Source organism: Brassica napus, chromosome C5 (assembly GCF_020379485.1).
Source record: "Brassica napus cultivar Da-Ae chromosome C5, Da-Ae, whole genome shotgun sequence".
Classification (NCBI taxonomy): Eukaryota; Viridiplantae; Streptophyta; class Magnoliopsida; order Brassicales; family Brassicaceae; genus Brassica; species Brassica napus.
This window is the reverse complement of record NC_063448.1, coordinates 43,947,004-43,973,009: the sequence shown is the minus strand read 5'-3', so window position 1 is coordinate 43,973,009 and position 26,006 is coordinate 43,947,004. Positions and strand designations below refer to the sequence as shown.

Sequence of the window (26,006 nt, the reverse complement as noted above, 5' to 3'; positions counted from 1 at the left end):
GACAAACTATGGAGAAATCATAGATTGATGAAGAAGAAAAAACAAAATCGTTTTTTTTATATTTTGACAAAAAAAATCGATCAGGACACGTTTTAGGAAATTAGAATGTTTTTAGAATATTTTTTTAACTGAAACTTCTTTAATTTTCAGAAAAACTGGGTTTTTTATCCGTAGAATGCGCCTTCTACACTGTGTAGAACTATGACAAAAATTATGAATATAATTTCTACTTTTTGTAGACGTTCGTGGTAAGTTTAGATTTCGCATACCTGAAATTTTAGAATACTTCATAAAAGTAGAAATTACATTTAAAAGAAAAGTAGCGATCTTTACAATTAGTAGAATTTGCATTCTCCATATTTAGAATTTTAATCATTTTTAGATGGTTTCTTCTAAAAAAAAGTGGATGGACTTGTTTATTCTGGAATTCGTTTTCTACTAACTCATTTTCCGTAGAAGATGAATTTTACTTTTATTGGAACGTAATTTTAAAATTTTATTTATCAAGTTTTTTAACCAAAAAAAAAATATGTGTTTGTGTATATAGGTGTTTTATTAATTGTTTATATTTTTAATATTTTTTTGGATTCATAAAACTATTTGTTTCATTAAATCTCAGAAATTGAAAGGGTAAAATAGAGAATAAATGGACAAATATAGTTTTACACCATAGGGACAATTATGTTGTTTTTTTTTGCTCTGTTTTGGCAATTTTTCCCTATTTAAATTATATGAAAATTTTAAATTTAATGATTAAGTAAAATAATTTTTTTCTAATGGAAAAAAAAAACTAAATGCGTAATTTGGTTATTCTTAAATGCAGCAAAGTGAAACCACAATTTTGTTTCGTTTATTTTAATATCATGTTCCATTTTTCTAACAAAGTTTGCACTTTGAAAAAATTAGTCTAGTTCAGTTTAGCTCATTTTAATTGGGATTTACTCTACAAATAAAAAAGTAAACCATATATATATAACTCATGTTAAAGTTCTTTAACAAAAAAAAGAAGTTCAAGTTTTTGTTATGATCCAGTTCAATTCTACTTTGGGTAAACCTAGCTGACAATTCCCTATACTTGAGTAAATCCTGTAAAATTTGAGTTAGACGTTAACAGCGAGTTTATACATATAATTTACACTATGCGGGTTTTGTCCCTGGTAATACTGTAATTTACATTATGCTAATAGATTTATTAAGATGTAGATCGTGTACTAAACGTCATTTAGTTTTTACAAAAAAAAACGTCATTTAGTTTATTCGTAAAGAGACGAATGACAATCGAGAGCAGAACCTTTGACTTTGGGGGTGGGGGATCACATGATGAAAACAACAATGATAAGTTAAGCCATGAAAACACCTTTACAGCTATGTTTCATTTTTATAATTTGTCTTCTATTTGAAGAAAAATAGAAAACTCGCATCTAATGTTTTTTGTTTAACCTGGGGTATCCCGGGCCTATGTAAGGGCCCAGACTAATTCCCAATAGAATGTGCAGTCCACGGATAGACCCTCTTTCCGGGTATACAAATAGGTCCTAAAGCATAGACTCATATCCGTGTGGAGTGTCCAGAGACATAGTAGCGTTAACATTCCGTCGAAATTAATACTATCGAATATTTTCGTCTTTAACTAACAAGCTTTATATGTAATTCACTTGCATGCATGTATCCGTGATTCATAGGAGACAGCGACTATAGGTATGACCGTCTAAGTCTGTTATTTTAATTCTACGCTAGATTTTGACCCGCATGCCCGTGCGGATGTGAATTTTTCATTTAGATTCAACATCTTTTCTATATTTTTGGTAAAATATATTTTAAATAGTTATATTTGTTTAATATAATTTTCGTTTACAATAAATTTATTCATTTGTTTCTAGTCATGAATTGCATAAGTCATTTGTTTATATATTTTCACAAGATTTCCAATTTTCCTCACTTTTGATACTATTATTAATGCTTACTTTTTCTAGAAAAACATTTTCACAAATACCAAAGTATGAATTTTCGTTAAAAAACAAAAGACTCTTCTATATTTGCTTTATAAATCTATAAATACAAATAATTATTTTAATAAAATAATTATATAGTTATAAAATTATATATATGCTTTCAAATTCGAACTTTCTTATAAAAAATCAAAATTATTTTTCTAGTTTATTTTTGAAAACTATTTTAAAGCTTTTTATTAATAATTTTAAGTATTTATTTATTTATTAAAATCATAAACCTCACAATCTAAAACTTCACCTCTCAAATCTAAATAATAAATGTAGATTAGTTAATCTTAGGGTTATAACTATATATTTGTCTCTTTAAAGTTAAAGGTAAATATGGTTAAATTAAACATTAAAAATGGTACTAAGAATGTAGTAGTTTAAACAATTTCTCATATTTTTATTGAATTATATATTCTTTGGCCTAATATTTATATAAAATATATATGCAGCATAACATGTAAAAATAATATTATACTTAATATATATTTTAAATTTAAATGTGATTACCATTTTTATTAATTTTTAAGATTGCAATATTTCATTTCCTAAAAGAAAATCAAAATATAAAAGCAAATGATCGAATATATTTTGGTATTCGTATAATAATATTTGATCATTTGCTTTTATATTTCGATTTTCTTTTAGGAAATGAAATATTGCAATCTTAAAAATTGATGCGGTAGCTATAAATCAGGTAAATTGACGGTTAAAGATTAACTATGTTATATATATTGAAAATATTTTGTGGAAAATAAAAAGATGGGAGCGTTCAAATTTTATTAACCATACCTTAGTTTAAGAATAGTGGTTATAGTTATATTAACCAAATATATGTATGATTTACAAATTAATCTTCTACTGAATCTAACTTTAAACAATGGTTTAAGCAACAAACAGTCTTTTTTCATCAACAAAGGTCCAAAACGGTTTATTTTAATAAAATCGATCAAGTACGTCTTGTGTGTCTAAGTTTTGCTCAATCAAATTTACTTAATGGCCCATTACAACAAACATTACGAGAGACTTACCTAAAGCCCAATGGTTGTAACAAAGATAAAGAACAAATTTTAAAGTATACGCAAGTTACACTATATAAATATGTCAATCTGATCTTTAGAAATCACTTAAGATTTCACAATGTTACGGAAAGAACATAAAAAGCTTCCTTTTCTCTTTCTGTGAAATACAGAGGCGCGAGAGAAAAAGAAAAAACCGTTGAGAATTAAAATTATTATTAATGAAAGAAAAAAGGAATGATTTCTTCTTTGTCGGCAATATTTTTCATTAGAATTGGTAATGGACTACATGAGATCCAAGTAAAAAAAAAACAAATTACAAAGCCCATAACACAAAAGCTGTTTCTGATAAGTGTATCAAGCAACGTGTCCTTCATGCTGAAAACATCATGGCCGCCGGAGCTCTTCGCCACTGTGAAATTTTCCGATTTCGCTTTTGCTCTTTCTTCACCGTAACAAAGATTTGGAACCTCACGAACACTTCTCTAAACTCCAATACCAATTCATGCAACGTTACCCAAACAAAGATAGAATATTTAGTTGAAGAGATGTTGGTCGGGATTGAGTGAAGCAACAGAGGGCTACGGCATGCTTTCCGATTATAGATCGGAACCTTTATTACATCGACGCAAGATCAGAGAATGGAAGAATTGCTCAGATTTAGGCCGAAAACACTACAAAGTATTGGTAAGCGAAGAAAAAAAATCGATCTAGATGATCGAAAATTATTTTAACACACAAAAAAGGGGAAATAGATTTATCCTTCCGAAAGATAATAGTTTGATAAAAACAATGAAATATCGAGAGAAAACTCTCTCTCTTTAGAAGAGGGGAGAGAACCAAAAGAAAGGGGTGATCTAAAGCTGTTAAAACGACTGTGTTGTGATGACAGTGGCATAGATCGGTAATTATTGAGGAAAAATCAGAACGATTTTTTATTTGTAATTCTATTTTAATATATTAGACTTCTATTTTAATATATTAGATTGGTCACTCAAATAGTTTACTGTTCATATAATTTCAATAATATACATTCATTTTGACATCTGTATTAGTTTAATGCACTTAATATACATGGACGTATAAATAGATCAAACGGATATTTAATATTTAATACTTAGATTAATAGTAAAATATTGTTTGATTGTTAAGTGTAATATAATTAAGAATATTTTTTTTAAAAATAATCGAACACCATATAACAGAAATCTAATATAATTAAGAATGATTTTTGGTGATTTTTAACGCTTAATTAGGCACTTAATATAAATATATTGCTTGATTTTAGGCGTGATTAAATTTTTAAAAAATATTTTTTTTAAAATAGAAATCGATTGTTATAACAAAAAAGGTAATTTAATAAAGAAGTTTAGATTTTTTGGTGATTTAGGCATAACATAGTTAGATATTGATTGATTATGGTGAAGATATGATTTGAGAATATTGATTGTGACATTATTCAAAAAGTTGTGTATAAAGAAACTTATAGTAAATGTAAATATAATCGACGATAGTCATGACTCTATCAAAGAATCGTAAGTTTGATAATTGATATGCATGACTCTTTTAAAGAATCATAAGTTTAGTTTCAATGCTATAAATAAAATATACAATAACTAAAACTATGTTATATAGGTAATATGTCGATATCAGCAATATTTTATCAATAATGTTTGTGTTAGTTTGTTATTTAGAGTTGATTTCCAAAGATAGGTTTCCTTAGATCGTGAAAACAATGCTAGGGAATGACATTTATAATTCAAGTTGGTTGTGACGAACTCGATAATGGTTTAATGGTTTAGTTAAAATAGATTTAGTGATCATCTTTATTGTGTCGCTGTTTAATTTTATGGTTTAATCTCAAAATGATTTAATGTTTTAAGTGGATGTCGATTGTAATTAATAGGAATAAAATAGTTATACATTTTTTTGGTTTGAAAGTTAATTTAATTAAACAGAAATCAGTTAGTTGTTTTGTTATTAAGGCAGTGGCATTGGATGATAATTATTGAGGAAAATTTAGGGCTAAGTATAAAATGTACTTCCCTTTTAATAGATTAGATATGTGCTCTATTGAGTTAATTATATCGGTTATTTCCGGTTTACTTTTGGCAGTTTAATCATTTTTGGTTTAGTGTAGTTTGTATATAATCGGTACATTGTACTCTTCTTTACGTAATGAGAAATATCTTTATAACAAACTTTCTCTCTAATGTTGATCCTCTTGTTCAACTAATATGGTATCAGAGCCATCTGAACTGGTTTTCGTTTGATTCTTCCATTGATAGAGCTTGATTTGTGTTCTTTGATCAATTCTCCTCCTCTACGATGGTTTCCATGAAGAAAATTCCGCGAAAATCAACTCGAGTAGCTCGTCGTACGATTCGATCCATTGAAAACGATGATTCACCTCTGCAATCTTCTCCGGTAGCTGCAGATCGCAACATCGGTGCTCCGCGAGCGGTGAATGTCCCAGATTCGATGGATCCCAATCAATCTCCTCTGTTTATGCATAACGCCGATCATCCAGGTTTACAGCTTATCTCTCTTTGTCTTGATGGCTTAAACTACGATGATTGGAATGCGGCGATGAAGATTGCTCTAGATGCAAAGAATAAGATAGGTTTTGTAGATGGAACTTTGACTCGTCCTGATACATCGGAACCTACATTTCGTTTGTGGTCTAGATGCAACAGTATGGTGAAATCATGGATATTGAATTCAGTTTCTCCTCAGATCTATCGCAGTATTCTCCGTTTGAACGATGCGTCAGATATCTGGCGTGATCTCCATGGTCGTTTCCATATGACGAACTTGCCTTGCACTTTCAACCTGACTCAAGAGATTCAGGATCTCAAGCAAGGTTCGATGTCGTTATCTGATTATTATACTACTCTGAAGACTCTTTGGGACAACTTGGAAAGTGTTGATGAACCAGATACACCATGCGTTCGTGGCAATGCTATCAAGTTACAACAAAAGGCGGATATAGCTAAGATTGTTAAGTTTCTTGCTGGACTTAATGAATCTTACGCTATTATTCGTAGACAGATTATCATGAAGAAAGTCCTACCTTCTCTGGTGGAAGTGTACAACATTCTGGATCAAGATGACAGTCAGCGTGGTTTCTCCAGTGTGGTTACTCCTGCTGCGTTTGCTGTCACTGAGAATGTTCCTCCATCTCTGGTAGAATTTGCGGTTTGTTATGTTCAGAATGGACCTAATAAAGGGCTTCCTATCTGTTCATTCTGTAACCGAGTGGGTAACATTGCTGAAAGGTGCTACAAGAAGCATGGCTTCCCTCCTGGTTTTGTTTCCAAGTCCAAGAGTTCTCAAGATAAGCCTCTCAAACCTCGTCTTGTTGCTGCACAAATCTCGCTGAGTCCAATGGTATCTGAGACAAAACCATCAACTCTGGACATCTTGGTTAGTAATTTGAGTAAAGATCAACTTCAACAGTTCATTGCTCTCTTCAGCTCACAACTCCCTTCCACCACCACTGGATCTAATGAAGCAAGTACATCTAAGCAACCGATGGATAACACTGGTATCATTTTTACTCCATCTACTCTTGCTTTCGTTGGTATTCTAAATGTTGCGAAGCATACTCTGTCTAATGATACTTGGTTGATTGACTTTGGTGCATCTCATCATGTTTGTCATGATCGAAGTTTGTTAAAATCTATTGATTCTTCTGCTACAAGTAATGTGAATCTCCCTACTGGAGTGATGGTTAAGATAAGTGGTGTGGGTATGGTTCAACTGAATGAACATATTACTCTCCACAACGTCTTATATATACCTGAATTCCGTCTCAATTATTCAGTATCAGTTCTTTGACAGATGATCTTGGCTCTCGCATAGTCTTTGATGTCTCTTCTTGTGAAATTCAGGATCCTGCCAAGGGTTGGATGATTGGACAGGGTAGGAGAATCGGCAACCTTTATGTGCTAGATGTTCAAGTCTCACCAGTTCGGATCAATGCAGTGGTGGACATCAGTTTATGGCACAAGAGGTTTGGGCATCCTTCTTATTCAAGACTGGACACTATTTCTACTACTTTGGGAACTATGAAGCACAAGAATAAAGGAGTGGCACATTGTCGAGTTTGTCATCTTGCCAAACAGAAGAAATTATCTTATTCTTCACAGAACAATGTTTGTACTTCAAGATTTCAGATGATACATATTGATATTTGGGGACCCTTTTCAGTGGAGACTTTGGATGGTTTTAAGTATTTTTTCACCATTTTTGATGATCATTCTCGTGCAACATGGATATACTTGCTTCGAACCAAAAGTGATGTTCTTCATGTCTTCCCTGCTTTCATCAATAAAATTAAAACTCAGTACAACGAGAAGATTAAATCTGTGAGAAGAGATAATGCACCTGAGCTAAAATTTGATAAACTTTTCAGAGAGAAGGGTATAGTCTCATATCTGTCTTATTCGGAAACACCAAAACAAAACTCAGTCGTTGAGAGGAAACATCAGCGTCTACTGAACGTTGCTCGTGCTTTGATGTTTCAATCTCAAGTCCCACTTTAGTATTGGGGTTACTGTGTTCTCACGGCGGCTTTCCTTATAAACAGAACACCATCTCCTCTATTGTCAAATAAATCTCCTTATGAAGTGCTGACTGGGGAAGTTCCAGTTTATGATCAACTGAGAACGTTTGGATGTCTATGTTATGGATCTACTTCACCAAAACAACGTCATAAGTTCATGCCTCGAGCCAGAGCTTGTTTATTTCTTGGATATCCATCTGGCTATAAGGGTTATAAGCTTCTGGATTTGGAGAGTAACACTATCTACATCTCTAGGAATGTTACTTTTCATGAAGACATTTTTCCTATGGTGAAGTCAGATGTAGATGATTCATCACTTCACTTCTTTCCTCCCAAGGATTCCGTATCTTCAGCTTCACCCATTCCATCTTTTCCTCTTTCATCTCTATCACCACAAAATTCTAAAAGGCATCGCACTGTTCCTGTTCATCTTAAGGACTTTCATTGTTATGCAGTCGATGATCCTTCATATCAATCTTCTTCTGAGCTCTCTTACTCTAAAATTTCTTCACATCATCTTGCTTATATCAACAACATTACTAATATTCTCATACCTAAATCATATGCTGAAGTGCGGAAGTCTAAAGAATGGACTGCATCAAAGGAGCTTGATGCAATGGAAGAAAATAATACTTGGGATGTTGTATCTTTACCGAAAGGGAAGAAGGCAATTGGTTGTAGATGGTTGCATACGTTGAAGTTCAATGCAGATGGTACATTGGAAAGGAGAAAATCTAGACTGGTGGCGAAGGGTTATACACAAAAGGAGAGCTTAGATTACAATGAAATTTTTTATCCAGTGACAAAGATGGCTACAATCAAGTTGTTATCGAAGATCTCTGCCTCTAAACAGTGGTTTCTCCATCAGTTAGATATCTCTAATGCTTTTCTCAATGGTGACTTGGAAGAAGAGATATATATATGAAACTTCCGGAGGGTTATGAGGATCGCTTGGGAGATTCAATACCTAACAATACTGTTTGTAAACTCAAGAAGTCCATTTATGGAACCAAGCTTCTCATCAGTGGTTTAAGAAATTCTCAAATGCTCTGCTTGTTCTTGGTTTTACAAAAGCACATGGTGATCATACTCTCTTTGTCAGACAGATTGGTGATGATTTTGTTGCCATTTTGGTGTATGTGGATGATATTATCATTGCTAGTACTAGTGAGGTTATTACAACTCAACTTATCAGTGATCTCAAGGTTTTCTTCAAGCTTCGTGATCTTGGTACTCTGAAGTTTTTCTTGGGTTTGGAGATATCTCGAAATACCGAAGGTATTTCCATTTGTCAGAGGAAGTATGCGTTGGAGTTGCTTCATTCCTGATATTACGTGTATACGCACACCAATTAACCTAATGTGCACACTACCACAATCGAATGGTATGTCGATGTATCACTTTAGGATCGAATCCACAGAGACCAATGATTACACTTTATTTCTATAGGATCAATATCAAGCTAAAATAATATGGGGGTTTTAAAGTTGATTTCATAACAAGCAAGTAAGAGATTGATTTAAGGTTTTTCAGATGATTAAGAATGCTAACCTAGGGTGGTTTGATCGGGTGTTAAACAAGTGTGAGCCAAACAATTATTCAAGTTCAATTAAGAGTAAGTCCAGAACTCGGATCACTCAGGTTGAATCAACCCACTCTCGTGGTATTGATTCCTTTGCAAGTCGGTCTTGATGCCTAAACTCTCGTTTGGATCAAGACGCGCTAGCAAGCTTTAGAGATCAAGTCCGATATGTTCACAATACACCCTAATATCTACTCTCGCTGATTAGGGATGCAATGCTCATTCATAACAGATCTAGCAACCTATTACACGGTTAATGAACAGGTTAAACATAGGATCTAACATTAAGCGGCCAGTTTAATGAAAGCATTAAGAACTGTTATGAATGAAGACAATCAATGGATTCACTTGTCTATGTTTAACTCACGGATCTAACACCCTAACATCCTAGACTAAGCAAGTTGACTACTCAGCCATAAACAAAGATAACACAGAGATAACATATGAAGAAAACATGTCTGAATAAATAATAAAAAGCAAAGAGGGTTTAGAAATCTTCTCCAAATGATGTAGATATTCTTCTCCCTTAACAAGAGTACAAGTTTTCTCTCTGCAAAATCTCTCTAATAAGTAACGTAGAATGTCTAGAATAATAAGAAAATATATATTGCAGGTCTCTGGCGGCTGCAGGAGAAAAAGGGGGAAGCCCTAGGTAAAATCCCGAAATATTTGGAAACTTCCTTACAAATCTCTGTCGCTGGAACATGCATGCCAGACTGCTCCGCACGACTGCTCTGCATGAAAAAACTCCAAATTGCACTATTTTCCTCTTCTTTTCCTCCAACTGGTTTATCTCCCATCCAATGCAATTCCAGACCTGTAATGACTCGAAAATGACTAGGAATACTCGATAAAGACTTGAAAACCAATTAGAAAACATATATACAAGATGCCAAAAACACCATATATCAATTCCCCCAGACTTAGATCTTTGTTTGTCCTCAAACAATGTCAAGTATCAAGAACAGGGAGAAAGGTTTGAAAGTGTGAGAACTCTCATATTCTCAGCAACCATACTTTAACCACGAATCTCTGAACCATATAAGCAGTAAAACTATGACAACACACCCTTACCGGAACCCCACTGACTGCTGTTCAAAAATCGGCTCCATACTCTACATCTCAAACCTGAAAAAGCAACACTATCGAGAAAAAACTCCCTACATTCATTTAAGAGTAGCGTGAGCTTCTCATCACAGGCACTATTCGGGATAGACGGGCTAGGTGTTAAACAGACCATTTAATGGTGGTGTTAAAAGTGTTTAGGGGCTACCATTTCATTGTAGAGGATGCATGATATCGCACAAAATGGCAAGAGAGGATAGATCCATTGATGTCCACAGCCTCTACTCGTTTTTGCTATATCTGGAACGAATGCTCCGTTTTGGATCAGCCATCTGGATGATCAGATCATCTGCCTGCTCTCCAATCTTTCAACTTGGTACCCACTCTTTTGCTTGACCTTCCCAGTTGCTCATGTTTCTTTGATTTCTTCCCCTTCTCCATCACCTCATTTTCGTTTTTTTTTTTGAATACTGATATGGTGATGTGACAAAGAAGGAGGTAATACATGATGTTTCTGAGTGCCACTGCTGGTTCTGATTCTCCAACCCTGCTCTTGCACAGTTCATTGGTTATGGAGCGGTTGCTCCCTTAATCTGCTTGTTCTCCTTTCTGACTGAATTTCTGCAGCAATAACGAGTAAGAGGCTGCGTCGATCTTTTCCTCTCCGACCTTTTTGCACAGATCTGCACATATGACACTGAAAAACAAATGCATGAAGGTGGAATAAAGGCTAAGGTGCAGGGTGGGAACTAGCTAAAGATGAGCTAGCCACTCAGGATCAGCAAGATGGATAAAAAGGATAAGAAGTCCTGAGTGTGTTCTCGTTTCCATGATCTAATGCCCATAACAAGAAGAATTTCAGTCAAGATTAGGTTCAAGTTAGGTAGAGTTAAATCTACCCAGTGTAACCTGATCGGCTGAGAACTTCTGGAGAATCAAGTGAGATATGTCAGAGTGTTCCAGGTCCACATGTGTGTCTTTCGCCACCGCTAAGGTCACTGAATAGGATAACTAAAGCACAAGGTGGTTAGTGATTAACACAGAATAAGGTCCTAATTCCCACAAAGTTTTGACTGACTCGACCATAAAAACTGACTCAAACTAACTCAAAAGAAAAACAAAAGAAAGAAACGAGTTAGTAAACGACGAAAACCCTCCCCCAGACTTACTTCACAACGTCCCTGGTGTGAAAATAAATCAGAGAGAAGGTGAAAACAAGAATAAATATTTTTTGTGAAAATTCTGGGTGTTCTATCGTCAGATGGTCGCCTGGAACAGCCGCTCTTTTCAGAGGGCAGATTGTTCTGTTGCTGCCACCTAGAATTTTTGAAGTATCTTGGATTTTTTTTTGACCTGAGACTCAATAAACTAAAACAAAAAATAAGTAAACAAAAACAAAACTAACTTATATTTACACTTACAAGTGGGTTGCCTCCCACCAAGCGCTTGGTTTATGTCACTAGCTTGACTTGGTGACAGGGATCAGTCGGGTTGATCATGAGGGCTTGTTCCAAAACAAATTCCACAATCAGATATGTTCAACTTCAGAACTCTGCTTAGCAACCCCTTCACATCAGCTTCTCCTTTCTCTTTCAGCTCATGTGTGAGAATTACTCTGGCTTTAGAGAAAGGTTTAGAGGTATCCTTGCACTTTACCTCATACTCAATGGATTTCTCATCACACAAGCGAGGTATCAAAGTTATCATAGGGTCACCCTTGACCCTTTTCTTCTAGACTTTTTCTTTCACCCTTGCATTCCCACTGAGTTTCTTGGTATCAGTGTGAGGATCTCCATCCAGGACTTCTTGGATCTCACCCTTTTTACCAAGTTCCTTTTTAGGAACAATTTCCAGTTGTTCTCCACTAACCACTGAGATGCAAGAGGCGTAGCAGATTTGTGATCTGGTTGGGAAATCCTTGTAGAAAACCTTCTTGTTGATGTTGGAGAAGGAGACTCTCTTATTAGGCATGTCGACGACTACTCCTACTGTAGCCATAAATGATCTTCCAAAGATTAAAGCCATCTCATGATCCTTGCTCATCTCAACAACCTGAAATTCAGTATGGAGAATACAGTTCCCAACTTGGACATGAAGGTTGCAAATTGTACTATAAGGGACTGTCATGGAAGAGTTTGCAAAAGCCAGGGTCACAAGAGAAGGCTCAACATCAACAATGCCCAGCTCGTCTACAATCGCTTTTGAGAAAAGGTTCACACTAGACCCAGAATCACAAGGAGCTTCCTTGAATTCTACTCCAGCAAGGGAACAAGGAAAAACAAACTTTCCAGGGTCAATAACCTTAGGCAGTACCTTCAGCGATGGTGTCAATGCTTCAGTAAATAGTGCCTTGATTTCCCCCTAAGATTTTTGAAGAACATGTGCAATGGCCTAATCTCCCAAGCATGTTCAAATGAGATATTTTGAGGAAGCCTTCTTACCATCTTCTTAAACCCAGCCAGCTGCTCGGCACTAATAGGATCCATCAGATGTTTAGGTGGAATTGGATATAGAACCTTAGAAACATAGACTCGCACTGGTGGAATCTCAATAGGTTCGTCGGAAGCAGTCACTTCAGAGCTAGCATGATGCTCTGTTCTCTCTTCTGCGCCTGGAGCAGTCTTAGCAGACAGTTGCTCTGTTTCTTTTCCCTCAGCTTTCTCACATCTTAGCTCTGCTGCATTACAGTGCTCAACTCTAGGATTCATCACACTCTTTCCAGGAAGGGTACATTGCTGCCTCTTGACACTCTCAGCTGTTTGAGCAAGCTGAACATCAATCCTCTTAATGTGGTTGCTCACAGCGTCATACTTTGTATTCAGCTCGGTGAACATGTTGTCCATCCTTGCGTTGATGTCTGTAGAAACCTGATTCAATGCCTTGCCCTGAATTTGCATACCTTGCAATAGTTGTTGCATCATCATACCCAGACCCTTCAGCTCATCTGGTTGACTGTTCCCGGTAGCTGGAACAGCTTGCCGATTACTCTGCGGTTGTCGCTGGTTCTGGTTCTGAATCTGCCCGGTCGTAGCTTGGTCCATGCTGAAGACGTGCCCTTGGTTGTTTTTCAGTAGTTGATCAACCTTGGCAGTCAGCTCATCTATCTTCTGGGTGTCAGAACTGTTCCCTTTCTTGGAGCAATCACTCTCCTCGTTCTTATTGGCTGAGGTGGCAGCCATGTTCTCAATCAGCTCAAACGCTCCATCAGTGTTCTGAGTCATGAAGTCTCCATTGCTGGCAGAGTTCACGGTACTCTGAAATTTCCAGTCAACTCCATCATAGAAAATTCCCAAGAGGTAGTCATCATCAAATCCATGGTGAGGACATTCTCTGCGATAGTCATTGAAGCGCTCCCATGCGTCGCAGAAAGGCTCATCGGTGAGCTGTTTGAAAAAGGTGATCTTGTTCCTCAATGCAGCTGTTCTCGCCTTAGAGTAGAAATGGTTGAGAAACGCTGATCGGACCTGTTCCCATGAAGTAAGAGAGTCGGTAGGGAGGGAGTTCAACCACCGTGCAGCTTTTCCATCAAGAGAGAATGGGAATAGCATGCACTTGATGTAGTCTGGCGGTACGCCATTCGCGCGAGTGAAACTGCAGACTCTTTCAAAGCTCTCAATATGCTCCATTGGAATTTCTGTAGAGATACCAGAGAACACCTTTCTCTGTACTAGACCGATCAAAGCAGGCTTGATCTCGAAGTCCTCCCTGGTGCAGGGTGGAGGAACAATGGCAGAGCGCGTAGTAGGGATGTTACGAGGAAGGTTTCTCTTCCCGATCGGAACAGTCTGTGCCTGCTGTTCCTGTTGCTGCTGAGCAGCTTGTTCCTGCGCTTGAATGGTCTACTGCAACTGTTGCATCTGTTGCTGCATGAGTGCCATTGCAGCAATAAGATCATCCTGATTGGCATGATCACCCATAGTGGTCTCGGTTTGCCTTGGTTATTGACGATTTGTTCTTTCTAACCTTGTTAGCTCCTGGTTGGTAAGTGTAACCAATTCTCCTCGTGCGTTTCTCCGAGTATGTCTACTGGTCATGCACCTGGAACATTAGTTACAACAAAAAGGATATAACAAGTTAGAGGTCTTAGACTAAATAAATAACCAAAAAAATAAAGATAAAAAGATGGTCCCCGGCAACGGCGCCAAATTGATATTACGTGTATACACACACCAATTAACCTAATGTGCACACTACCACAATCGAATGGTATGTCGATGTAGCACTTTAGGATCGAATCCACAGAGACCAATGATTACACTTTATTTCTATAGGATCAATATCAAGCTAAAACAATATGGGGGTTTTAAAGTTGATTTCGTAACAAGCAAGTAAGATATTGGTTTAAGGTTTTTCAGATGATTAAGAATGTTAGCCTAGGGTGGTTTGATCGGGTGTTAAACAAGTGTGAGCCAAACAATTATTCAAGTTCAATTAAGAGTAAGTCCAGAACTCGGATCACTCAGGTTGAATCAACCCACTCTCGTGGTATTGATTCCTTTGCAAGTCGGTCTTGATGCCTAAACTCTCGTTTGGATCAAGACGCGCTAGCAAGCTTTAGAGATCAAGTCCGATATGTTCATAATACACCCTAATATCTACTCTTGCTGATTAGGGATGCAATGTTCATTCATAACAGATCTAGCAACCTATTACACGGTTAATGAACAGGTTAAACCTAGGATCTAACATTAAGCGGCCAGTTTAATAAAAGTATTAAGAACCGTTATGAATGAAGACAATCAATGGATTAACTTATCTATGTTTAACTCACGGATCTAACACCCTAGACTAAGCAAGTTGACCACTCAGCCATGAACAGAGAAAACACAGAGATAACAGTCAGATCTGGATTTGATATGCAAGTTTTTCAGATCTGGAAGACTTCTGGGACGATTTACCTGTTAGTCGTCAAAAATATTATGCACTAGACGACTTCCAGGAAGTCTTCCAGACGACTTCCATTTCAGTCGTCTGGACTTCTTGGAAGTCATCTGGAAGTCGTCTGGACTTCCTGGAAATCGTCTGGACTTCCTGAAAGTCTTCTGACAAAGTCTTCTTCCATATCAAGTGGAGTCCAAGCTTGTCTTTGTAGATGAATGATCTATAATAGTGTTGTTTGTGGTCTGTTTTGTGATTTGCATGTCTACTCTTTTAGTTGTGAATTTTTTGTAAAATCATTAATAATGTTTCCCAAGATGTAATACATGTGTTAACAATGTGTTTACACATTTACAAATCAATGAAATTATAGACTTCAATAGCCTTTTTCTTATCTTTGGATTTCTCATATGCAATAATAAACTCCAATGGCATTTTTTTCATCTTAATAAACAAGAATGTTGGTAGCTTCATATTGATACAACATTTTAAGAAGCATTTTAACCCTTCTTCCAACTCATACAATAATCATCATTAGTGTCTATGACAAAGACGTACTTCATGCGTTTTAGTTACTCGAGCAAGTTCTGAACTTGTCTATCACTTGTAACATGAATAGGAGGAAGGTCTGGAGCCATCTGTTGTAATGAGTAGGTTAACTCCACAGACTATGTGTTCATGTCCAGGTTATAATCTTCTTGAGTCATTGCAATAAGATCAGCATGTGTCGAACCTTCACTCAAAAATAACATTCTCGCTCCTTTGAAATGATCAACCACAAAATTCCAACATCCATCTTTCAACAACCATTCTCCATACACTGCATATAACTGACGCATCATCTGAAAAAGTCAAAATAAAACACATTAGCAAACTTGGAACAAAGAAAATGAAAGTTTATTAAAGATCGAAGCGGACGACTTCAATCTAAGTCCTCCTGACGACTAAAATATACGTCGTCTGGTCAACGCAGAGGTTATTTTTGCAATTGACTTTGAAATCTGTTATTTCAGACGACTGAAAAATAAGTCGTCTACTTTTGTTTGGTTAAAAAAAACTCCAAAAAGGCTAGACGACTTACATTTCAGTTGTCATAGGTTAGTTTTGCATTTGACTGGATTATTTCAGAAGTTTGACTTTCCTGGACGACTAACATTTCAGTCGTCTCGTGAAAATTAAAATAATAACATTTTTTTAAAACTAGACGACTTACAATTAAGTCGTCATAGGTTAGTTTTGCAATTGAAAAAAAAAAATTCAATAGTTAATTATATATATACGACTTACAATTCAGTCGTCCGTCAGACGACTTACATGTAAGTCGTCTAGGATTTACGAGGTTTGACCAGAATCTCGGAATAAAATTCTGGACGACTTACATGTAAGTTGTGGGCGGATGACTGAATTGTAAGTCGTCTGGGTATAATTAAATATTGAATTTTTTTTTTCAATTGCAAAACTAACCTATGACTACTTAATTGTAAGTCGTCTAGTATTAATAAAATATTGATATTTCAATTTTCACCAGACGACTGAAATGTAAGTCGTCCGGGAAAGTCAAATTTCTGAAATAATCCAGCCAAATGCAAAACTAACCTATGACGACTGAAATGTAAGTCGTCTAGGTTCTTTGGAGATTTTTTTGTAACCAAACAAAATCAGACGACTTAACTTTCAGTCGTCTCAGAAAACAGATTTCAAAGTCAATTGCAAAAATAACCTCTGCGTTGACCAGACGACTTCCAGGTAAGTCGTCTACAGCCAGACGACTTCCCATGTAAGTCGTCTGACGAACAGATCTGGAAAAAAACTCGATGTCATACCTTAAATTGGTGAGATAACTTCCTTAGCACACATAAGGCTTCTCCAAGCACACATAATCTCAAACGAAAGTGACCCACCCACAATCGTTAGCTTCTATGACTCTATGAACCATAAAAAATGTAGAATCAAAATCTTGGGTTTTTTTAGGTCATTGTGGAGAGAAAGTGAGAGATATCTTGTGTTTAGTTCACAAGAATGGAAAAAGAAGAAGGGTAACTCGATTTTGGGAGCATTAAGAGCTTCAAATTGGTTGTTCATGGTAGTTGGGGTATTGATGACAATGACAATCTTGTAATTACTTGAAAATGGTGAGGGTGAGAGAGTAAAATGTCATTTTCGAAAGAAAAAAAAAATTAATGGCATTTTCGTGAATTATATGAACTTGTGGGGTGAATAGGGCAAAACTAATTTCCAAAAAAAAAGTAGGTTAGTTTTGTGTTTGACTTTGAGTTGTAGGTCAATTTTACAAAAAGCCTAAAAATTAAAAGAGTATATCCTAAGGAATTTCTCTTTATTCAAATATTATCAAATAAAATATAATTTATGTCTTCAATTTTTTTAAATTAAATGCTAAATTATTTATATACGACAATTATTCATCAAATATATATATATATATATATATATATATATATATATTTATTTATTTATTTATTTATTTATTTATTTGTTACTGCTTCAAAAAATGTAGAAAAATTTTAACGTATCATAAATATTTTGATTTTTTTTTAAATAATACATTCATTATTAATATTTTAAATTTTTACTTAATTAGTATTTAATTATGCATCTTATGTTTCTTATTTTTTTAATTTTTTGATTAAAATATTTTTTTGGATAACAACACAATATATATAAAAAGTAATTTTTGTTTTTAAAATTTATTAAAAGATACCCTTTTCGGATAACAGCATAAAAAATATTTTTTTATTTTTAGAATACATTTTAATTTTGGTTAATTTTATTATATCAAATAAAATTTTATATTTTAACTATTTTTTTATTAGTTTATAATCAATAATTTAATAAATTAATAAATTATTTATTAATATAATAACGACATTAGTCAGTATAATTTTTAGTGTGAAAATTTGAATGTGAAAAATCCCATCAAAAATAATACCGGTCTGGTTTTCATAAGAGAAAAAAAAAGCTCATATTGCACTAGAACCGATGAAAATTGGGAACCTCACCAAAACGGGTTGATTCAGAAACAATTTGAACCGGGCCAGTTTGAAACAGAACTCTACAAGATAATTGTTGACTGGATTCCAACTTCCTCTCCAAACAAGAAATTGAAATCAATTTGTAAATTAATCATGTCGTTACTAGTAGACCTCGGACGGACGGATCGGGTATCCGAACAATTTTAAGGTATCTGGATCCGGATCTTTATCCGGCGGATCCATAATTTTACTATTCTTATTTGGATCCGGGGTTCTCGAATATCCGGATGTCGGATATCCTTCTAAAAATTGTAATATCTGGCGGATATCCGGATCCGGATTTGGATCCTTAAAATAAATACAAAATAATATTAATATATATAAAATATTAACAATAATTTTAAAATAAAAATATATACAATGTTTTTAATTATTTATATGTATAATATTACAAAATTTACATAAAATTTATATATACTATTATAAAAATGAAATATATTAAATAAAATTAATTTTTATATATAGATATTATTATTTTTGAAATAGTTATTAATAAAACTTACGCATCCGGATATCCGGACTAAAAAATTAAAATATCTGGATCTGAATCCGGCTTTGATGGATCCAACATTTTATTATCCGGATCCGGATTCGGCTCCTCCGGATATCCGAATTTTCGGATCGAATCCGGATCGAATATCGGATAAAAGTACTGTGCCTAGTTGCTAGGCTCCTCCATTCAAATATCATCAAGCCGGTTCAACTGTTTGGTTAAGGAAATTAGAGAAAAGCTGCCGGTTTACAGAAACCACACAAACAAAAAAAGATTCTCTAAAACAAACTTTCCGTGCCTTAAACCCTAAATTAAATTTGAGATTAAAAACCCTAAATGGCGGCCAATTGGAGAGTTGCGACCGCGGCCCTCCGTCGTCATCTCCTATCCCCACCGCCTATTATCTTTGCCGCCTTCAGGGAGTCCACCGGAGCCTTATCCGCGGCTAATCAGCGTCGTAGCTACACGACAGCTCTCGCTGATGATGATCCGAGAGGGAAATGGCTCACGCTACCTCCTTTCTCTCCCACCATCGACGCCGCCGCGGTAGGAAAGGAGCTCTCTTTCGACGACGGAGACTCTGTCGTCAAAGGCTCAAATGATGGCTCAACGACGGCGCTGAGGTGGATTCTTCGTTGCCGTCCTGACCTACCTAGAAACCTCGTACAGAAACTCTTTCGTTTAAGACAGGTCCGTGTAAAGATTGTATTTTTTTGATGATTGAAGTTACAGGGGATAAGATATTTGTAAATGTTTTCAGGTTAGAAGACAAGTAGTAGTAGTAGTGCCTATGAGTTGTGAACTACAAAGAAGCCAACTTAAAAGGGTAAATTGTTCTTCTGTCTATCTCTTGGTGCTGTTTTTTTTTTTTTTTTTTTTTTTTTTTTTGAGAAGCTGATGCTGTCTGATGGTACTGATTGAAGGTGGCAGCCAAGGAGTCATTGAATGTGGGAGATAGAATTTACCTTCCTCTATCTGTTGGCAATGATGCTCCCCAGCCTGCTAAGAAAGAACGCTTTCTTTGCAGTGAAGAAGAGCGCAAATTCGTTTGCAGTTTAGTGTTGTACAAGGTTTGTTTGTTTGTTTTTTTTTTGCAAGAAAATGTTATATAGATTGATAGATTTGTAACTGTGGGTTAATTTGCCAGGATCCAGCCATTATTGTCTTGAATAAACCTCATGGTATGGCTGTTCAAGTAAGTCATATATTCTCCATGCTTTCTGATGCATCGTATTCGTGGAGCTGATAGACTTTTTCTCTTAAACAGGGAGGGACTGGGGTGAAAACCAGCATTGATGAACTCGCTGCCACTTGTTTGACTTTTGATAAGTCAGAATCTCCCCGGCTGGTTAGTAGCGAAATCATATAGTAGTGCACCAAGGCTTTCTGTTAAGTCCTAGCTTATATGGAAGAAGTTTATGAATCTCTTGGCTTATGCAAGTATGGTGGTGTATGTATTAGGTGCACAGACTTGACAGAGACTGTAGTGGGCTTTTGGTGTTGGGAAGAACACAAACAGCTGCAACACTTCTTCATTCTATATTCCGCGAGAAAACATCTGGTGCTTCCGCCTATGTAAGTCATATGCTTTCTCTTAGAAGTTTTTCTTACTTTGAAATAAGTTTTCTTGTCATATGATTTCTGAGAAATCGTAAAAAAATGTCTCTTTCGGTGACCTTTCCTTTATTTCTTTAGGGTGTCAAGAAGAACATAAAATCCTTGAAAAGAAAATATCTGGCACTCGTGATCGGGTGCCCAAGACGTCAAAGGGGACAGATCTCAGCGCCACTCAGAAAGGTGATTTTACACTCTGTTTTAGCTATCAGAATGTTTCACCCGTCTAAGTTTTGTCCACTTTGGTTCGATCCAAGAGATGATTAGTCTGTGCACATTCAATCCATTGCTTATGTTGTTTTACTGGAGTAAAATTCTTTGCTAAAACATATGTGGAATGTCTGTGTAGCTTGTTGTGGATGATGGAAAATCTGATCGCATCACAGTTAATGACAATGGAGAACTAGTTTCCACTCAGCACGCTATCACTGAATACCGAGTGGTCGAATCTTCACCACATGGTTAGTGTACACTGTTGCTATCGTTTCACTTAACTTAGAATCAAATGGTTTGGCCTTTTATAGCATACTGTTGCTTTATAGGATACACATGGCTGGAGCTTCGTCCTTTAACCGGCAGAAAACATCAGCTCCGTGTACACTGCGCAGAAGTGCTAGGAACACCGATACTCGGGGACTATAAATACGGTTGGCAAGCTCATAAAACCAGGGAACCTTTTGTGTCTCCAGAAAACACCCGGACCAAGACATCATCTCCTTTTGGCCTCGATATGGAAGGTGGAGATGTATCTTCAAAACAGCCACACCTTCATCTCCATTCTAAGCAAATCGATCTGCCAAACATCTGTCAGCTCTTGGAGAAATTGGAGGTTTCTTCCGACTCTGATATCTCGGATCTCGATAGCCTTAAATTCGATGCTCCGTTGCCTACTCATATGCAGCTAAGCTTCAACTTGTTGAAATCTAGAGTCGAAACTTGTGACTATTGTTAGACTATATATTCTTTTGTGTTCTCAAGGTCCCCCAAGTACGTGCTTTATGTCGCTTTTGGACCTGAATCAGTATCATACAAAGACGAATCATTGTGTTCACATATCGATCTGCCAAACATCTTGATTCCCTTTGTATTCCCACTTATTAGTTGTCACTATATTTGTTTGACTCCATAGAAAAAAAGTTGTTTCGACTCGAAACAAGCAGCAGACTTTTATAGTCTTGTGGTATAGATACTTTAGTTATGCTAGTGTATTATTAGTTTAATTGATATAAATAAACTAAGAGTGATATCATTTTATCTAGATAATTGTGGTTGTTCACCAAAAAATAATCTGTTTAAGCTCTGGAAAACGGAAGGGGGTGACGCTATGAATAAATACAAGTAGTTCAATACCTAACCAAACAAAGACTGGTTAGTTTTTTAATATTTTATATTAATTTTGATTGGAAAAAAGTAAAGAATAATTGTGAATTATCCTATCTGAAAAACTGTTCGATGACGTGGCGTTGTATGGTTGGATGGATTAAGAACAGAAGAGTAGCGTCGAATCTTCCACCAACCACACTATTGTAGTACCTACTACATACCTGACCAAACGTCTCTTTCCAACGATACAATCAATGTTTGCTCCATTATTTCTTTTATTTTATTTTGTCAATTAAAATTACCTGTAATAAATTGAAAATATGTCTTAATTTCACAAAAGTAAATAATTTTTTGATCAATTGTTATATAATAAATTTAAACTATTACAAATGTTTCTATTTATAGGAAATCTGTAAAATAATCCAGCAATTAAAACTCTGTAAATACGTTATAATTGAATAATACAAGATTTATCTTTGAATAAGATTAGATATTAGCAAACATGTGTCCAGCAACGCCACCAAAAGCCAATTTAGTTGTGTATTGTATAAGGAAAAGGGAATATCCACCTAAACTTATGGTGTCATATCTCTTTCTCATTTAGTTTTATTAGTTAATGTAACTTTCTCATTGAGTTATATTTGTTTCTGTATATAAATATATATATATATATATATATATATATATATTTATTTATTTATATATGCATGTCCCAATTTAGTTGTCATGCTTATATCCGTGTTTCCCTTTCAACAACTATTGTTGGGTCTGAGTGTTAGGATCGGGTTTTTCAGGTTTTTTGATTTTCAGGTTTACGCTTCTAGATCTCATACTAAAATTTTATTAGTACGGATCGGATTCGGTTCAAAATTGTATTGCTTCCTAAAACCCATAAAGTAATCATATATCGTACGGATTCGGATTATATCAGTTCGGTTCGGATATAATCGAATTAAAAAACAAAAATTTTGAAGCAAAACATAAAGAAAAACATCTAAATTAAATAAAAATTAATCTATCACACATAAAATTGATAAAATAACAATAAAATGTTAAATCAAGCATGAAAACAAACTTCATTTGTAAACAATATGTATTGCCTTATAGAGAGTAGACTTTTTATTTCAATAAGCAAATTATAAAATACTTATTTATAACTAATTGTGTACCTAAAATATTTATTAAAATTTTAATATTTATTAGTATATATCATATTACCACAAATGTTGAATTTAATAATTGAAATACTTATATATATTTTAAAATATTTATATTGACTATTAATTTCAGATTTTTCGGGTTACTCGTTCGGGTTCGGTTAATAACACTTCGGGTTCGGATATTTTTTTGTACCACCCTACAAGATCCGTTCGGGTATTTTTACATTTCAGGTCGGATAACGGGTCGGGTTTTTCGGTTCGGGTTCGATTCGGATTTCAGGTTCCGGATTTTATACCCAGACCTAACTATTGTGGTCCAGATTTTATTTACATCTATGTTCAAAGTGTAATTTGGCCAACTTACACCACATATTGATGTTATTAGTAATGGAAGATCAGTACATTAAAAAGAGTGTATTTTGATTTCTTTCTTGGTTTGTTAGATTAATTTACTCCTTTTATTTTCGTTTGGTTTTATAAAAAAAACTTATCAAAACTAAAACCAGACTTCTTCCATTTGATTCGATTATCTCCATTCATACTCATTACTCTTGAGTTGTAAATTTGTATTGTATATAAGAAGTTTGGTTGTACCACCGGTTCGAAAAGAAAAAGATCAGAGGTTTGGTTGGTCGAGATTACTGATTAAAAAGGCATGCCCACCAGAAATCAAATTTTTACTGTTCTTTTTTGGTATTATTGAACAAATTTTTTATCTCCCCCATTTACTTTGCACTATATATACATATTCCAATAGGTGCCTTTATAAGTCCGTAGAGTCATCTCTCAAAACAGTTTTCTCTGCAAGAAAGAACAACCACACAAAAAAGTCAGAGAAACCAAGAAAGAAATAGAAAAATGGGAAGTGGAGAAGGTGGAGAAAAGAAGGCTTTAGGGTGGGCTGCAAGAGATCCTTCTGGTGTTCTCTCTCCTTACTCCTACACTTTGAGGTTTTATTTTATCTACTCCTTGTTTTCTCTTTATATAAAGGGTTCTCTTCTTCTTTTATGAGATTTTTTTAGAGAAGTAATATAGTTCTTATCTCTTCAAGAGTTATTGAACTTTTTTATTTTGTTTATTCGATGAAAACAATCTTGGATTTGTTAATAGGAGCACAGGGCCAGATGATGTGTATATAAAGGTTATATGCTGTGGAATCTGCCATACTGATATTCACCAGATTAAAAATGACCTTGGAATGTCCAATTATCCTATGGTTCCTGGGTAATTTCTTCTTTCACCCTCTTTTTCTCTTTTATTTTTCTGCTCTTTTTCTATTCTATGCTCATTTCTTTTTGCTTATGCTGTTAATATCTTTTCCATGAATTGTAGTTTTCTTTTCATCTGTTAAAATGGATCCCATAGTTATCTATTGCCTTAAGTTTAGATCCCAATCATAACCAATATGTTTTAGATCTTGAAAGGAACCAAGTCCTTTTTCTATGGAGTTATGTGAAAATTTGTTTGCGTGTAACTGAAATAATACACTTGTGACTAGCTTTGTTATTTTCTATGCGTGCTAGAGATAACTCCAAAGTCCTAACAGTACAAGCTGTCTCACACTTAACTGTTTAATATTTTTCAATTAACATAGTCAATGTGGAATTTGTACATTAATAGCTAAAAGCAATAAACTAAATATGAATTTTGATTTACAGACACGAGGTGGTAGGTGAAGTGGTTGAAGTGGGAACAGATGTGAGCAAGTTCACCGTAGGAGATGTGGTCGGAGTCGGCGTTATCGTCGGATGCTGCGGTAGATGCAAACCCTGCAGCTCAGATCTCGAACAGTACTGTAACAAGAGAATCTGGAGTTATAATGACGTCTACACCGACGGCAAACCAACTCAAGGTGGCTTCGCTGACACTATGATCGTCAATCAGAAGTAAGCACACACACAAACAAATAAACCTTTCTTGTTTCACAAGAAAACACAGAGCATTGTTTCTTCCTCTACACGTAATCTCATTTTTTCCCCAATTTTGTTTCATAAAGATTTGTCGTGAAGATCCCGGAAGGCATGCCGGTGGAACAAGCTGCCCCGCTGCTCTGCGCGGGAGTAACTGTTTACAGCCCGTTGAGCCACTTCGGTCTAATGTCAAGCGGGCTCAGAGGAGGGATTCTAGGGTTAGGAGGAGTTGGACACATGGGTGTGAAGATAGCTAAAGCAATGGGACATCACGTGACTGTGATAAGCTCATCAGAGAGGAAAAGAGAAGAAGCAATGGATCATCTAGGAGCTGACGACTATGTAGTGAGCTCTGATCAAGCAGAGATGCAAAGAATCGCAGACTCTCTTGACTATATCATCGATACCGTACCGGTGTTTCACCCTCTGGAGCCTTACTTGGCTAGTCTTAAACTCGATGGGAAACTGATCCTCATGGGTGTTATTAACACTCCTCTTCAGTTCATCACCCCTCTCGTCATTCTTGGTTGGCATTTCTTGTTTTGTTTTAAATTAATGATGTCTGTCTAGCAAAGTCTTGATTCTTTTGTTTTTGATGATAGGGAGGAAAGTGATATCAGGAAGCTTTATTGGGAGCATTAAGGAGACAGAGGAAGTATTGGCTTTCTGCAAAGAGAAAGGGCTTACGTCGACAATTGAAGTGGTGAAGATTGATGAGCTTAACACTGCGTTTGAGAGGCTTCACAAGAACGATGTTCGTTACAGATTTGTGGTTGATGTTGCCGGAAGCAATCTCGTCGAGGAGGCTGCAACAACAACTACAAAATGAAAGAGTAACTATATACAAATGTGATATGGGTCCTAATATGTGTTGTGGTGTCTTGTTTTTCAATTGTTCTGAACGAATGCTTTGGTGTATCATTTAATGTTTACTTTTGCTTCAAATGTGAATTTATGCCACTGTCTTTTTCACTTTAAGAGAAAGAATAAATATTAATATGAGCATATTTATGTATTTGAAGTTCCTTTTTTTTTTTTTTTTTTTGTGTTAGTTCGATTAGGAACCATTGTGGCTAATCATTTTCTTGTACCCTGAATTATTATAATTGTTTTGTTACAGTGGAGTCTACAAAGTTCATGACTCACAGTTATTAAATCATCCATGAATTAAAAATAAAACTCAAAACTCAGAATTTGAACTAGGATCTTGAACAAATTGATTCTAGGAACTACATAGGCACATAGGTGATAGGTCAAGTTCTAATTCAAAAAAATCCTTAGGCTTTTTTTTAATTTAAAAAGGTATAATAAAAAGAGAAAACTAAATAAAACCTTTACGAAATACAAT

At 35.3% G+C, this 26,006-nt stretch overlaps 2 protein-coding genes and 1 non-coding gene across 3 annotated transcripts; all 3 read left to right on the top strand.

Annotated features, from left to right (window-relative positions):
* The first annotated feature begins 13,539 nt into the window (after nucleotides 1-13,539).
* On the top strand, nucleotides 13,540-13,646 carry LOC125588115. The gene has a single exon (XR_007324509.1). It is a non-coding gene; the product is annotated as a small nucleolar RNA R71 (small nucleolar RNA).
* Nucleotides 13,647-18,929: 5,283 nt separating this feature from the next.
* On the top strand, nucleotides 18,930-21,352 carry LOC106377216 (RNA pseudouridine synthase 4, mitochondrial). Its single transcript, XM_013817406.3, has 9 exons — nucleotides 18,930-19,341; nucleotides 19,412-19,477; nucleotides 19,575-19,721; nucleotides 19,799-19,846; nucleotides 19,919-19,999; nucleotides 20,113-20,226; nucleotides 20,347-20,448; nucleotides 20,615-20,726; nucleotides 20,808-21,352. The coding sequence occupies exons 1-9, from the start codon at nucleotides 18,988-18,990 to the stop codon at nucleotides 21,215-21,217; spliced, it is 1,434 nt and encodes a 477-aa protein (XP_013672860.1). The 5' UTR covers nucleotides 18,930-18,987; the 3' UTR covers nucleotides 21,218-21,352.
* A 2,007-nt stretch (nucleotides 21,353-23,359) lies between these two features.
* LOC106377215 (cinnamyl alcohol dehydrogenase 4) lies at nucleotides 23,360-25,673 on the top strand. Its single transcript, XM_013817405.3, has 5 exons — nucleotides 23,360-23,698; nucleotides 23,859-23,972; nucleotides 24,407-24,634; nucleotides 24,745-25,184; nucleotides 25,261-25,673. The coding sequence occupies exons 1-5, from the start codon at nucleotides 23,607-23,609 to the stop codon at nucleotides 25,485-25,487; spliced, it is 1,101 nt and encodes a 366-aa protein (XP_013672859.1). The 5' UTR covers nucleotides 23,360-23,606; the 3' UTR covers nucleotides 25,488-25,673.
* The last annotated feature ends 333 nt before the right edge of the window (nucleotides 25,674-26,006 follow it).